The sequence below is a fragment of the Mesoplodon mirus genome (assembly GCF_964341445.2).
Source record: "Mesoplodon mirus genome assembly, chromosome: 3".
Taxonomy (NCBI): domain Eukaryota; kingdom Metazoa; phylum Chordata; class Mammalia; order Artiodactyla; family Ziphiidae; genus Mesoplodon; species Mesoplodon mirus.
In genome coordinates, this window is record NC_138978.1 from 30,327,160 (window position 1) to 30,341,643 (window position 14,484).

Consider the following 14,484-nt stretch of genomic DNA (forward strand, 5'->3'; position numbering starts at 1 on the left):
TAAGACCTAGTTTCCATGGTTGTAATACATATGGGGAAACAATTTTGCATTCTGCTTTTTTCACTGAAAAGTAATATCATAAACATCTTTCTAAATTGCTAAATAATGCTATTATAATTGTAAATGGCTGCATAAATCCATTAGGTAGATACACCATAATTTTCCTAGTCATTCCCCTATTGTTGGACATTTTTACAGTTTCCAATTTTTCATCATTATAAATAATGCTGAAATCAACACTTTCATGCATATAACTTTCCTCTTCTGTTGAATTATTTCCATAGGATATAATCCCAGGAGGGGAATCACTGGGTCAAATGACATGAGTACTTTATGACTCTTGACACGTGTTGTCAAATTGGATTCCCAAAGGACTAATTTCCATTGCCACCAGCAACATGTGAGCACGCCCGTTTCTCTGCAAACACCCCAGCACTGTATTGTGTCCTCACAAGGCTTTTAGAGCTAATTGACTAGGGATGAAGTATAGTTTCATTGCTTTAATTGGCGTTACTTTCATTACTAGCAAGACCGGATAGCTTTCCTATGTATTTACTTGCTGACTCTACTTCCTTTGATGTGAACCCCAGATAGCTTTCTTACCACTTCAGATGGGCTGGTTACATAATATCGAGATTAACCCCTTCCTGCCATATTTGGCATAAAATTATACAACAGTCAATTGTGTTTCTTTCCATTTTTAGATGTTTTTTATTGTACAGAACTTTTACATTTGAATATAGCCCGATTAGCGCATCGTTTCCCTTTGTTAGATCCTTTAAAGTACAAACCTTGGCATTGCTCTCTACTGTAGTGGAATATTTTATTTTGATCCAGTAGTCCCAGCTGTGTGAAACTATTTTATTCTTTTTTTCAGGCTGAAATTGAAATGCCTGGTTTCAAACCCACATTCTACCTCTTAACTAGCTGTGTGACCTCAAGCAAGTTACTTAACCTCTCTGTGCCTCATCAGCAAAATGGGGATAATAATAGTGTCTACCTCATAGGACTGTTGTAAGGATTAAATGTTAAAATGGAAGGCACTTGGGACTGCCCTGGTGGCACAGTGGTTAAGAATCCGCCTGCCAATGCAGGGGACACAGGTTTGAGCCCTGGTCCGGGAAGATCCCACATGCCACAGAGCAACTAAGCCCGTGTGCCATAACTACTGAGCCTGAGCTCTAGAGCCCGCGAGCCACAACTACTGAAGCCCGTGCGCCTAGAGCCCGTGCTCCGCAACAAGAGAAGCCACCGCAATGAGAAGCCCGCGCACCACAACAAAGAGTAGCCCCCGCTCGCCGCCACTAGAGAAAGCCTGAGCGCAGCAACGAAGACCCAACACAGCCAAAAATAATAAAATAAATAATTTTTTTTTAAAAAACACAAGGCACTTATAAGAGTACGTGGCACCTGGTAAGAGCTGAAGTGATGTTAGCTTTCACTGTCATCCTTGCAGTCCTCATTGTGCAATGCATTTGCCCTTCCTCCCTGATCTGAATCCTCTGCAAAGTTTCCAAGTGTGATCTCAAGGGCTTCATCCACATCACTTATCATCAGAGACCCCAGCACTCAAACATTCATCCATTCATTGGGACTCTTAAGGTGAGCTTGTTCAGTGGGTTACAGTCACATCACAAATGTCCGTAGAACAGAAAAGAATATCATAAATATTTTTGTTTAAGCCACTGGGCAAGCCAAGCTGCTCCACGTGTGGGGCATTCCTTCTGTCCCAGCAGCTTAGATACCCAGAATGTGGGCAGTGTGGTGTGAGCCTGGGCTAGCTCTCCCGTTGTCCTGGCACCCTCCCCGGTGCTGACAAAGGTCCAAGCACGTTCTGTGCTGGACAGCGGTCCCCGCCTGTGACTGGCTCCCTTGTTTCCAGTCTCCCCCCCGCTGCCCTCCTCACCATCTCTAAAGCAGAAATCTCACTGCATCACCTCCCTGCCTAAGACCCTTTGGTGATGGGCGGGCTCTGTGAATAAAGCCCAGATGCCTTCCGGGGTCTCCCAGGCCCCGCATGAGCTGACCCGCGATCCACATCCAGCTCAGCTCCAGCTGTTCCAGCTGCCCCCACTTCTCGTACTTTACATTTCCATCCCTTGGGATTTCTTGAAGGTGCTCAAATACATACATTCTTTCTTTCTTCTGGCCTTTGATTTCATTCATTCATTTGTTCACCAAATATTTATCAAGCACCTAATATGGGTCAGAACCTGTTCTAGGAACTGAAGATTCAGCAGAGAACAACAGTAACAATGCAAAAGAGACAAAGGCCCTGATCCCAGGAAACTCACATTCTGATAGCGGAGACAGATAATAAGCAAATAGACAAATAATTGTATTATATGTCGGGGTGGGGGTGACAGGGAGTGACGGGTGGGGCGGCTGTGTCATACAGTGTCATCAGGAAAGGCCTCTTTGATATGGAACGTTTAAGCAGAGAACTGAACAACATGACGGGGAGAGCTACGCGGCCACCAGGGTGGAGCAGTACAGGCAAAGGGAACAGAATGTACGGAGGCCCTGAGGCTGGAACGTGCTTGGCTTGCCCATTCCTCTGCCCCCCTCCACTTCACAAGACTAACTCCTGGTAATTTAATGCATTACCAAGGCCAGTCTGCATTACTCCTAAACTGTGGCTGGATAAAGGTCTTGAGGGAGGGGCAGGACAGGAAGAGCTGGAAGAAAGGTTGAAAAGCAGGGAAGGAAAGCCATCACCCACAAGACAGGGTCTTGGGCAGCAACAAGGTCCTCAGCAAGGCCAGGCTGGGGATGGCCAGACCTGGGAGGTGCTCCAGCGTCAAGGGCTAGCCCCCCGCCTCTCCACGGCCCCTCCTTTCTGTGGGCTTGGAGAACTATATGTAACTTATGTGGGGAGGCAGCACCTAGTGGAAAGACGTGGGCTTTGGAACCAAACCGATTTTCAAACTGTGCACGACCCTTAGGTGCTGTGTAACCTCAGGCAAGGTAACTAACCTCTCTGGGCCTCCACTTCCTTCTCTGTACAGCGGGGATTCTTGAGGCCTTGCTCACCAGGCGGTGTGTCAGTGTCTGCAAAGCTCCCACTGCATTGTTGGACATGTCATGCAGTGAGCTGGTCCCTTTGTTTCCTTCATCTCTGAGGCCCTGGGCTCAGGGATCCAGGGTGTGAATGAGGATACAGAACTGGGAAACAGTGCCCATCATTCAACAGTGGAAAGGGGAAGGCTAGAGGTGACCTGTCCACCACCAAATCTCCAAATCAGAACCCACCAACGTCCTAAATGCTTTTCTCTCCTGCTGTTCCAATGAAATGGCAATGGGTTCAACCCTCAATTATCCACACTAATGAAGGAAAGGGCTGGAAAGAATAATCCAAAACAGTGGCTAATCACACCCAAATTATCAATTAATGGGAAGATGTGGGATGGGAATATTCAATCTGATATTCTACTTGGAAGCTTTCTCTCCCCGCTGATGCTCGGCTCATGGGTTGGGAGATAACTTCCCCCAAGGAAGAGACGGTAGAAGGATGTGTGTCCCCTGAACCTCCAGGGTGGGGGTCAGTGGACGAAGCTCTGATGGGGTCACCTGACCCAGGTCCACAGGAAGGAGACAGGTGAGTGTGTCCAGCTACAGTCATGACCAGAGCAGTGGCCGAAGGCTGACTCTCCCATCTCCCATCCAAGTGGGAGAAATCACATTCAGGTCCCCACCCAGTGGTATTCCTGGTGCCTTGGGAGCTATTATAGGAGGGGCTGGCATTAGGATGGCAGGGGTCCTGAGGGACCCCTATTTGCGTTCTATGGGCTCCCCTGCCTGGGGCACAGATACGAGAGACAGAATCAAAACTGGGGCATCTTGCTGCCTCCCCCGACAAGGTCCTTTATCAGTTGAAGACCTGTGCTAATAGGTGTTAAATAGAGTTCAATGCAGAAAATTGAAAAGTAATGAGACTTGGAGCCGAGAGAACGAATTAAGAGGTGATCACACGTCCAGCGAGAGCCACGACCTGAATGATGAAAAGGAGGAGCCCTGACGGTCAGAGAGCCCTGGGTTGGAGAAGAGGTCAGAGCGATGAGCCCACCCCAAACAAGGTGAGGGGTGGTCAGAAGCAATTAGGCAGTTACCACACTTCGTCATTCTAGGGAGCACGTTTTTCCATATTTTAATACCTTTGAAATTGGGATGTATCTTAAAATCGATGGCATGTCCTACTTTAATCGGCAGCATTTTTTTTTTTCTTAGTGGTACATCCAATAAAGCTGCATCTTTTAACTGAGGACATCTTGGATTCAATGGAATACGGTCCCAGGTACCTTGAGCAAATCTCTTTCCATTACACTGGGTGAAATGATCCCTTATCCACGCACTTATTCAATCATTATTTACTGAGCATCTACCATGCGTCAGATCCTGGGCTAGGCGCAGCTGTGAACAGTGATCATAATAGCCCATGCGTCTGCTTTCTGAGTGTTTATTCCACACTAGGCACCGTTAGGAACCCTCGACACGTGTTACCTCATTTGTTCCCGGTGATAATCCCACAGAATAGGGATTATTATTATTATTGTCCCTGTGACAGCGGAGGTCAGAGGAGGTTAAGTGACCTGCTCAAAGTCCCACACTGGCTACTAACTGGCTGAGCTGAGAGTCGATTTTTCCTCCAGACCCTGAGCTTTCCTCTTGGTTCTCTCCACTGTCTGGGAGCACATACCGGAGGAGAGAAGGCAAACAAGAAACAGGAAATACACGAGGGACGCATGTAATTGGAGGAGATGCCCGGGGACCTAAGAGGGAAAGTAAAGGGAGTACTGAGCACCAGGGGCAGCCTCTGGATTTGGTTTAAGCAGAGATTGGAAGGAAACAAAGAGGCAGAGAAGAGCGGCCTGGTGGGGGAGGAAGGTTCAGAAGAAGGGACTCAGCAGCGTGTCTGAAGGATGGGTGGGGGAGACAAGAGTGTGGCGTATCTGAAGACCAGACAAAGGCCAGTGTGGCTGGAGGAGGAAGTGGGTGGAGGTGAGGCTGATGCCCAGTTTTGATGGCCAGGTAAGGAGTTTGTACTCCATCTGGGAAGTAATTAGAGGGGTTTTTTTAAATAAATTTATTTATGTATTTATTTTTGGCTGCGTTGGGTCTTCGTTGCTGCATGCGGGCTTTCTCTAGTTGCAGCTAGCGGGGGCTGCTCTTCGTTGCAGTGAGTGGGCTTCTCATTGTGATGGCTTCTCTTGTTGCAGAGTTCGGGCTCTAGGCACGTGGGCTCAGTAGTTGTGGCTCGCAGGCTCTAGAACCCAGGCTCAGTAGTTGTAGCGCACAGGCTTAGTTGCTCCGTGGCATGTGGGATCTTCCCAGACCAGGGCTTGAACCCATGTCTCCTGCATTGGCAGGCGACTCTTAACCACTGTGCCACCAGGGAAGCCCCAGTTAGAGGGTCTTAAGTGAAAGCACCCCAAGATCCTTGCACCCTGCCTCTAATGACTCACAGTGGGTGACTGTGGTTAAAACCCAGCCTCTACTCCATGCACTAGGCCGAACGCTCACAGGGCTGTGTCCCCTCAGGGTGGCCACTTGTGCTAATTTGTACAAAAGCCCTATATGGACTAACAAAGATCCAAGTCAGGAGAGGCAAGCAGTGGCTAGTATTGCAGTGTCCCTACTGTGTACCAAGCCCTGGACTAAGGTACCACAGTGACAGAAGAAACAAAAAATAGGTGACATTCCTTGCTCTCGGAGACCCACAAGACTTGACCAAAGATTTTGTCATAGGAAAGAATTTCTTTTTTCATTCCTACAAAACACACCTAGTATAAGAGCTTCCTTTGACTGAGTGCCTACTATGTGTCAAATGTCATGCTAGGTGCTTTCTGCACCTTACCACTAATGCTCACTCCCCCCTTGAAAGGAAGAGATGATTATCCCATGTCCCATAGGAGGGAGCTGAGAGGCTCAGTGCCTTGTCCAAGGTCACACAGTGGGGACATGGCAGGGCTCAAACCTGATCTCCAGACACCCAACCAGGCATGAGAGTAATTTTCTCCACGTGGTCGAGGAATGGGTGTTTCTTGAATAGAGACTCTGTACCAGGCACTTCCCAACCATTAACTCTTTAGCCCTCATTACAAACCACTGAGGTGGGTGCTGCAGTTCCTCTTTTGCACAAAATCAGTTCGGGGAGGTCGGGAGATGTGAAAGGTGTCACAGCTAGCCAGGGTTGAACCTACCTCTTCCTGGACCCCATTCCCCTGCTCCTACGCACTCCTCTCCAACAATTTTAGGTCTAAGAGCTCCTTGAAGCTGGAGGCCACTTCTTTTTCATTCATATTCCTCACAGTCTACCTAGGGACCTGGAGTAGAGTAGGTGTGCAGTAAATATTTGTTGAGTTAATGAATGAGTGAATGAATGAACAGTAGATGCACCCCTTACCCACAGGTCATCCAGCTACCTGAAAATGCTCCTTTGCCTTCATCACCCTGTCTTCTGACACCCTGAGGTGAGGAGGGTCAGGGCACTAGAATTTGCTATGATATCATCTTCAAGCTATGTTAATATTCTTCCCCAAAGGAGGAAAATATCACTATGCATGATGAACTGTTTGTGGGATTATTGAGGACGTGATATGAAATTCATCCTGATGCCCCACTTATGGAGAAGTGCTGCCCAATTTGTCTCAAATGTCACATCTCTGTGTATTAATTTGCTACTCCACTGTACTGATTAAAAGGAATGTTCTCCAACTCCCAAGGCAGAGCCCTCGGAAATGGAGCAGGTTGATTCAGGAAGCACACAGCATCCCTTCCCAGGTAGAGGAAATGGACATTTATCACCTCCCCCGTCCCCCGAAGGAGGCCTCGCCAGCCCTGCCATGCTGGCCTGAGTGGCCTGAATGGTGCAAATTGCATATTCAGTGTATATATGTATATGGTCAAATTGCTTCCATTAGCCCAATTTTGAGATGTCTGCAGAATGTCCCTGAATTGGGGAACTCTTTCAAATTGAGGAAATTATCTGAGAGGCCGGGAGAGGGAAATCAGCAGGTCTAATTACAGGAGGGAATAAAGCCAGGAGGGGTCCATTTCTGGACCTCCATTTCCCTGCGAGACACGATCACCTCTACCCTACTTCCCCCTCCAAAAGCCAGGAAAGCACACTCTGTCCCAAGCCTGCCTCTCCTGATAGAATGACAACAGGGAGCTCCATCTCTGTCCATCTGTCCCTCGCAGATGTGTCTGTCTGACGCTGTTCCACCATGCTCTGGTCCAGAGGCAGAGGTGACATTACTGACCTTGCACTGGGAGCAAAAACTCACCAAGATGTGGCACTGAATTGAGCTCTTCCTCCCCCGTTCTGTTCCCTTTGGGAGGGCAGGTGGGTAGGGGTAGAGGAAGAAATCATGATGGTGAGGATGGGACTTGGTTGAAACACCAGGCAGTGCACCCAGTAGGCTGTCACTTATATCAGCTCAATGAATGAAAGAATCTCTACCACCCACTTAATGTGTGATCCCTGCCTCTCTGGGCTCAGTTTTTCAGGTGGACTAGTGGTTCATGGGTGGGCTTCAGGGCATCTGAATTATATGAAAAATAACATGGAAAAGTGTTTGTGTGTGTGTGTGTGTGTGTGTGTGTGTATGTCTGGAGATAGTCACAGCTTTCAAGTCCATGACCCCCAAAGTCTAAGGTCTGCTGGACGTGTCACTAGCACCATTAGCCCTAAAGCCAACATCTCTGACACAAAGAGAAGAAGACATGAAAAGACTGAATTCCCGGCATTGGCCTCATCAGCTCCAACCCACCAGGGGACACGGCCCACAGCCTCATCCCCATGTGGTGGGCAGTCGCTCCGGCAGTGCTGGAGCTCACGAATATGGAGACACTTCTGCTCCTTCCCCACAGATGTTATGGTCTGTTTGTAAGCCCAGACATACCACGAACAATTGGGTTGAGAATTTTAAGCAAACTCAGGAGCCAGCGGGCTGGGGTGGGGCTGGGATTGTGACCTATGGAGTAGACATATCTATTCTTCCATCTCCTGAAATAATCCCAGTCTGGTGAGGTTAGGAGGAGGGTGACTTCATTCATTAGCTGACATTTATCAAGCACTGGCAATCTGCTAGTCCCTGTGCTGAGCACATCATGTGACTTGTGTGTTCTCTCCTTAATCTTCACAACTCTATGAAGTATTATTCTTACCCTGATTTTACAGATGCAAAGGCCAGAGCTCAGAGAAATGAAGTAACTTGCCCAAGGTCACACAGCAAGTGAGTGGCAAAGATGGGATTTGATTCCAGATCCGATGGAACCCAGAACCTGAGGTCTTAATCATTGTACTGTGCAGCCTCTCCCCTTGTGGTGATGAGGGAGTTTACAAAAATAAGCGTTCCTCATGCTTCTAAATTCCACGTGGGGATAATAAGTGATTTTGATTTTTAAGGAAGCCTCTTATAATTTTGAGAGTGAGAACTCAAGGTGATAGTTAGAGTTAACTAAACAGAAATACCAGTTTTTAGATGTAGATGATTAAATAGATCTAATAGACTGAGACCCAGCAGTCAGAGACGGGCTCTCTTGCACGAAAGTGTCAGAGTGACTGCTCAGGATTGATGCGGCTAAAATGCAAAAGGTGCAACCAGGATTAGGCATTAAAACCTGCAGAGACTCTTCTCTAATTGACATTTCTGATCTGCTTACAACTCTTGTTTACCTGCTGATCAGCCTGTCAGAGACAGAAACAACCCCATACAATCTCTGAGAGTCGTGTATGGAGAAGGTGTGAAGCCCAAGGGCTCGGGTGGGAGAAACAAAGTCTAAACACAGCAAGACTAGAAACATCAGGGAGAGACACAGTGCAGGGGCCGGGGAAGTAACAGGCTTCCACACATTGAAAGACAGACAGAAGCACACAGCGAATGTTGGAGAATCAGAGACAGGGTCACTGAAACAAAGACAAACATAGCTGAATTCCAGGAGGATTTAAAAGTGAAATGGAAAAATAAAATGCTAAAAGAATGACAGGAATATCTAAATGACCAGCTGATCTAGGCATGGAAAAGCCCTTTCTAAGCATAACACCAAAGGTAGATTATCAAAGAAAAATTAATATTAAAAAATGTGTGACATAAAAATTAAAATGACTGCACATCAAAAGGAAACTCCTAATATTCATAGCCTTAATATGCAAAATCACTTACAAAAGGGATAAGAAAAAAATACTAACACCCCAAAAGAAAAGTAGACAGAGACAGGGACAGGCAACTTACAAAATGATCTACTAAAGGCTAGAAAGTGGTGACAGGTCCTCAACCTTCCTGATCATCAGAGAGATGCAAATTATAACCACAGAGGAGATTTCATCTCACCATTTTAATCAATGAAACTGACTTAAGACTCCCCAATGCGCAATGTAGGTAAAGGGGGTGAATGGGCCCTCTTACACCCTGCTGGTAGAGGTGTGCCCCAGTAGAATCTTCCTAAAGACACCGTGGAATTATGTAATAAAATGAAAAATCGACACACTCTTTGACCCAGCAATTGCACTTCCAAGAATTTATTCTAAGATAATTAGATGAGGGTTAAAGTTGTATGTACAGGGATGTCCTTCACTTAAATGTCCCCATGACTGGTTAAATAATTGTGGTATAGGCAAACCACAGTGGCTCCCTCACTGATATTCATTAGGAAGAACAAAGAAGGGCTGCTTTTATTAACACAGAAAAACGTCAGCCTCGTCAACCAGACTACAGAACTACACACACACTGTAACCCCAAGTGCACATGGATCTGCGTCTCTCTGCATGTGTGTGGGCGTTCAGAGAGCTGTCAAATGGATACTCACTGGAAGGGCAGAGGTGAGCCTAGATCCTCTGTAGTGCGTGGGCAGCCCGAGCTGGGCAGAGCAGGACAGGGGCGGATCTGGGCGTCAGGAAGAGGAGGAGGATGAGATGAGTGGGGTCAGAGCTCCTGGGGATTCAGTGCTGGGAATGAGGATGTCAGATGTAGCAAATAAAAATACAGGATGCTCCATTAAATTTGAATTTCAGACAAACAACAGGTAATTTTTTTTTAGTAAAAGTATGTCCCATGAAATATTTGGGATATACTTACACTAAAGTTTTTTTCAAATTTTAAAAAATTGGAATAATTTAAAAATCAAATTAACTGGGCATCCTAGATTTTATCTGGCAACCCTAGCTGAGAGGCTCTGGACATATCTCTTATTGATTCCCTGAGATGACCCAAGTCATCCGGGAGGGGCACTGAAGCCAAGGCAGGCTTCCTGTGTCCACCCTGCCTCTGACTTAGTTCCAATCTACCTGCCCATGAGAGGGAGTCACCAGTCTCTGCCTTCCTCCAGGAGTTTTGCAGGGTGTGCATTGCAGGAGAAGAGTACAATCTTTAGAGCTAGAAAGGTCACGTTAAAACCCCTGGCCAGGGCTTCCCTGGTGGCGCAGTGGTTGAGAGTCCGCCTGCCGATGCAGGGGACACAGGTTCGTGCCCCCGTCTGGGAGGATCCCACATGCCCTGGAGCGGCTGGGCCCGTGAGCCATGGCCGCTGAGCCTGCGCGTCCGGAGCCTGTGCTCCGCAACGGGAGAGAGGCTACAACAGTGAGAGGCCCGCGTACCGCAAAACAAACAAACAAACAAACAAAACTCCTGGCCATCAAGTAGCCTTAAAGCTAAACACAAAACTCCTGAGTTCCAGCTCCAGCATCTGTCAGATGGAGATAGCAACGTCTGTCCACCTCCACCAGGCTGTCTCGGGGATTAAATGAGATAATGTATGTAAAGTGCCTGGCATACAGTCAGTGCTTAATACAAGTTGATCCCCTTCTCTCCTGTCCACGGCCGCAGCCCACACTCTTGCCCCCGGGGATTACAAATCACGCATCTCCTGTCATCTCGGGCTTTGACGATTGGCCTTTTTGATCTCTTCCTTGAAGCGGCAGCAGCTCTGAACTGACACCCTCCATCTGCCTTCACCTTTCTCCAAAATCCCTAGCAGCAGTTCAGTTCCTTATCTGCACTCTTCACTCTCCCAAGGAGGGTGGAGGAGGATGAGCCTCCCTTTGATAGCAGACTTTCAGGGCCGTCAGCCAAGGGGAGCTACCAAGAGCGGGGCCCTGATGGCATTTAGAAACAGGTCCTGTGACACCCAGAAGACTGGATGCGAGGAGGCTGTCCTGACTGGGGTCAGCCCGGGCTGATGCGGGGCTGGGGGGAGGGGAGTTCTCTAGAGCCTGTCTGTCTGCTTGCTGTCCAGCCCTAGTGACTAAGGGGGGCTCTGCAAAGGAGGGAGGGGCTGACTTCTTTCCCTGAGAGCCAAATCTTTATCGTCTTTTTGACCACTGGATCGCCCCTTCCCCCCAACAGAGGGCCCAGAGAGTTTGAAAAACTCTGCCCAAGGTCACCCAGCTACTCAGTTATAGGCCCAAGAAGCTAGTATGTATCAGTAAATCCCTAAATGTGGGATCATCCTGTGTCTTGTTGGGAAATCGAGTGAGAGAGAGGGCCCAGGACCGCTGTGGATGTAGTCTATCACATGGTTCATCCGCAGCAGTGGCCGCCCCTGCTGACTCCTCCCACCTGCCCTCCTTGCCCCTCCACTGTGGGCATCCCAAAAGTCAGTGCGACTCACACTTTTCCAGATGCACACATTGCCCCGTGGTCCAGTCCTGAGCCAGATCGTCAGGGTTTGGTGATAGCCCCAGCCTTGGCTTCCCGCACCTGCCTCTCCTGTGAGCCATTCAGCCAGGCAGCACAAAAAGACACGAAGACCACGGAGCTGGCAGAAACCCTGCCCACGTGACTCCAGAGAGAGTCACTCAGCTACAGCAACCTGTTTGCACCATGCAGCGCTTGCCTGGGCCTCGCCTGGAGCCTTTCCCTTCTTAGTGCTGATGACTTAGAGACCTGACACCATGAAGTGGCTGACGGAGGGCGGGCCCTTCCTTCTGTCCCGTTGGTCCTTCTCCTGTCGGGGCTGCCACCCCCGGGCCAGGCAGCGGGGAGGAGGGACCCACTGGCCTCCACTTTATCTTAATGACTCGTGACCTCATGGGAATCGCAGACCCTTCGTGAATCTGATAGAAGCCCGAGCTCAGCCCTGTCTAGAAGGATTTTCTGCAATGACGAAATGTTCTCTGTCTGTGCTGCCCAATATGGTAGCCACAAGCCACAGGTGGCTACCGAACACTTGATAGAGGCTGGTGCAAGTGAGAAATGAAATTTTAAATGTGACTGAGTTTTTTTAAATGTAAATATAAATAGTGGCATGTGGGTAAAGGCTACTGTTATTGGATAGCACAGCTCTAGACCAGGGGTCATCAAACTTTTTCTGTAAAAGGCCAGATAGTAAATATTTTCGATTTTGCAGGCCACGTGGTCTCTGGGGCAATAACTCAACTCTGAATTTGTAGTGCATGTAAACAGTCATAGACAATGTCAGAAACAGGGCTTGGCTGTATTCTAATAAAACTTTATTTATAAAAACAAGCCAGGAACTGGATTTGGCCAGGTGGGCCATAGTTTATTGATCCCTGATCTAGACCCTTTCAAGAAAAAAATACATATACCCTTATACACTCAGAATGTGGTTCCTAATTATAAGGGGTTTGCAGACCTTTGATGCCCTACTGTAGACCTCCCCATGAATTCCAGGCTAGAACCTCTGATTTTACAAGGCTCTATGAATGTACCTTCAGCTCTGCTCTGCCTGATGGAGAAGCACTTGGCATTGTTCCCCAGAGCAGGCAACGCGGTCAGGGATCAACAGGACACTTTTTTCCTAAAACCTCATAAAAGTCCAGGCCTCAGACAAATATCCACAAAGATTGCTAAATGAGGACACCATTAGGGCCCAGCTGGGTCCTGCTGTGTGTCAGCCCCTCCTGGGATCTCTGCAGCCACCAACTCTAGTGTCAATGACTCATCCCCCCCACCATCCCCAAACACAGCCAGTCCCCCCAAGGCCCACATATTGTGGAAGAAGCTTCTGAAGAGGCCTCTCTTACTTAATCAAGAGGTTGTAGCTCAGACTCAAAGAGACTTAGTCTGGGTTCAGAGTCAAAGGTCCAGGCTGAGGACAGAACCAGGATGACCAAGATCACAGGCTTGCTTTTGGGAGGAACTGATTGTTTTTTTCCAAAGAAATTGGGTTATCCCAGGAGACTTCACTTTAAAGACAAATAGGTCTTTTCAGAAGCCCTCAGTTAAAGCAATCTGGAGTTATGTCAGAAGCCCCTGGTTAAAGGCATGTGAAACCTTCTCTGGAGCCTTTTTAGTACCTTTAATTAAAAATAACTAAGACCTTCTCAGGAACTCTCAATCGCTTAGGTTAAAGCACCAAACACCCCTTACCAACAGGCGTGAATTTTGCCGAGGGAGTCAGGATTTGCCCTCTTTCTGTGGTATACTCCTAGCCAAGACAAAAGTGGTATCTATTTGTATATTGCTATAGCTCCATTCAAGAAAGCATCACTTATTCTTTAAGTTCTTAGAGGCAAGAGGAAGAAAGCTTTCAAATAACTGGCATGCTTTATTAGGGTGTTATGTCATTATTGTTATTAATTATAATTAACAGTCTTAAAATATGCCTATGAATGATCTCAACACAAAATAGCAGTGTGGGTCTTAGCCAAGAGCAGCATAATTACCTATTAATGAGATGTAAATTTCCCAGGAAAATGACAGTGATCTAGACGTACCACCTTCTGAACTAACATAATAAAGTTAATAATAATAATAGTGTATAATCTGAAGATATTAGTGTTAATTTGAATGTTAACACCATATTTAAACAGGCTGAGAGAAGTGGAAATTATTTGCATAACTCAAACCAAGAAACCCTAATCTGTGCTATCAAGGAAAAACTGATTGTTCTTCTCTGAATGATATAAAGCTGACACTTTGCAGTCACTATAGTGAGCAAAAATTTTTTTCAGCTACTTATTTTATGTCTTTTACTTAGGGTTTATATCTGCCTTATTTCCAAAAACAAGCCAAGGTACCTTATAATACCATGAAGCCCAAGAGAAAACAGAATTTAAAAAATAAAAACACAACAAAATCCAGTTAAGGAGAGAGATGTTACCAGGCCCTCAAGATAAACGACTGCAGCTCAGCTCTGATTTCAAGTCTCAGTTTCCTGGAAACAACACAGCAGGGGTAATTTAAGTAACTGAGTTACTGGTTAGTAACCAGCCTTGTTAGGACAGGCACAAGCTCTGAATCTGAAGAAGCCCTTCCCGGCAGCTAAGAGCAGAGCAGCCCTGCCTGCGGCTATTACAACCTCACACATAAGGCTCCTGAGGCCAGGCGGAGGCACCTACCTTCATAGCTGGCATGGAAGCCCTGTGCGCTGACTGCGTAGTCACTGATGAGGCGCAGAGAGAGGGTGGTGGCCGCGCTGACGACGGTGGCCGGCAGCTGAAAGCCTGTGAGCCTGAAAGACAAAGAGGTGAGATGGAGGGAGGATGACCCCCTTGGGAACTGAACATGCCTTAAGCATTT

The 14,484-nt window shown here is 47.4% G+C and overlaps 1 protein-coding gene across 1 annotated transcript in view; it reads right to left on the bottom strand.

Annotated features, from left to right (window-relative positions):
* Window positions 1–14,484, bottom strand: part of CSMD2 (CUB and Sushi multiple domains 2) — a 659,332-nt gene that overhangs the window by 532,761 nt on the left and 112,087 nt on the right. Inside the window, exon 3 of the mRNA XM_082615655.1 lies at window positions 14,304–14,416. Within this exon, the coding sequence (XP_082471781.1) occupies window positions 14,304–14,416 (113 nt within the window). The remainder of the gene's footprint in view (window positions 1–14,303; window positions 14,417–14,484) is intronic.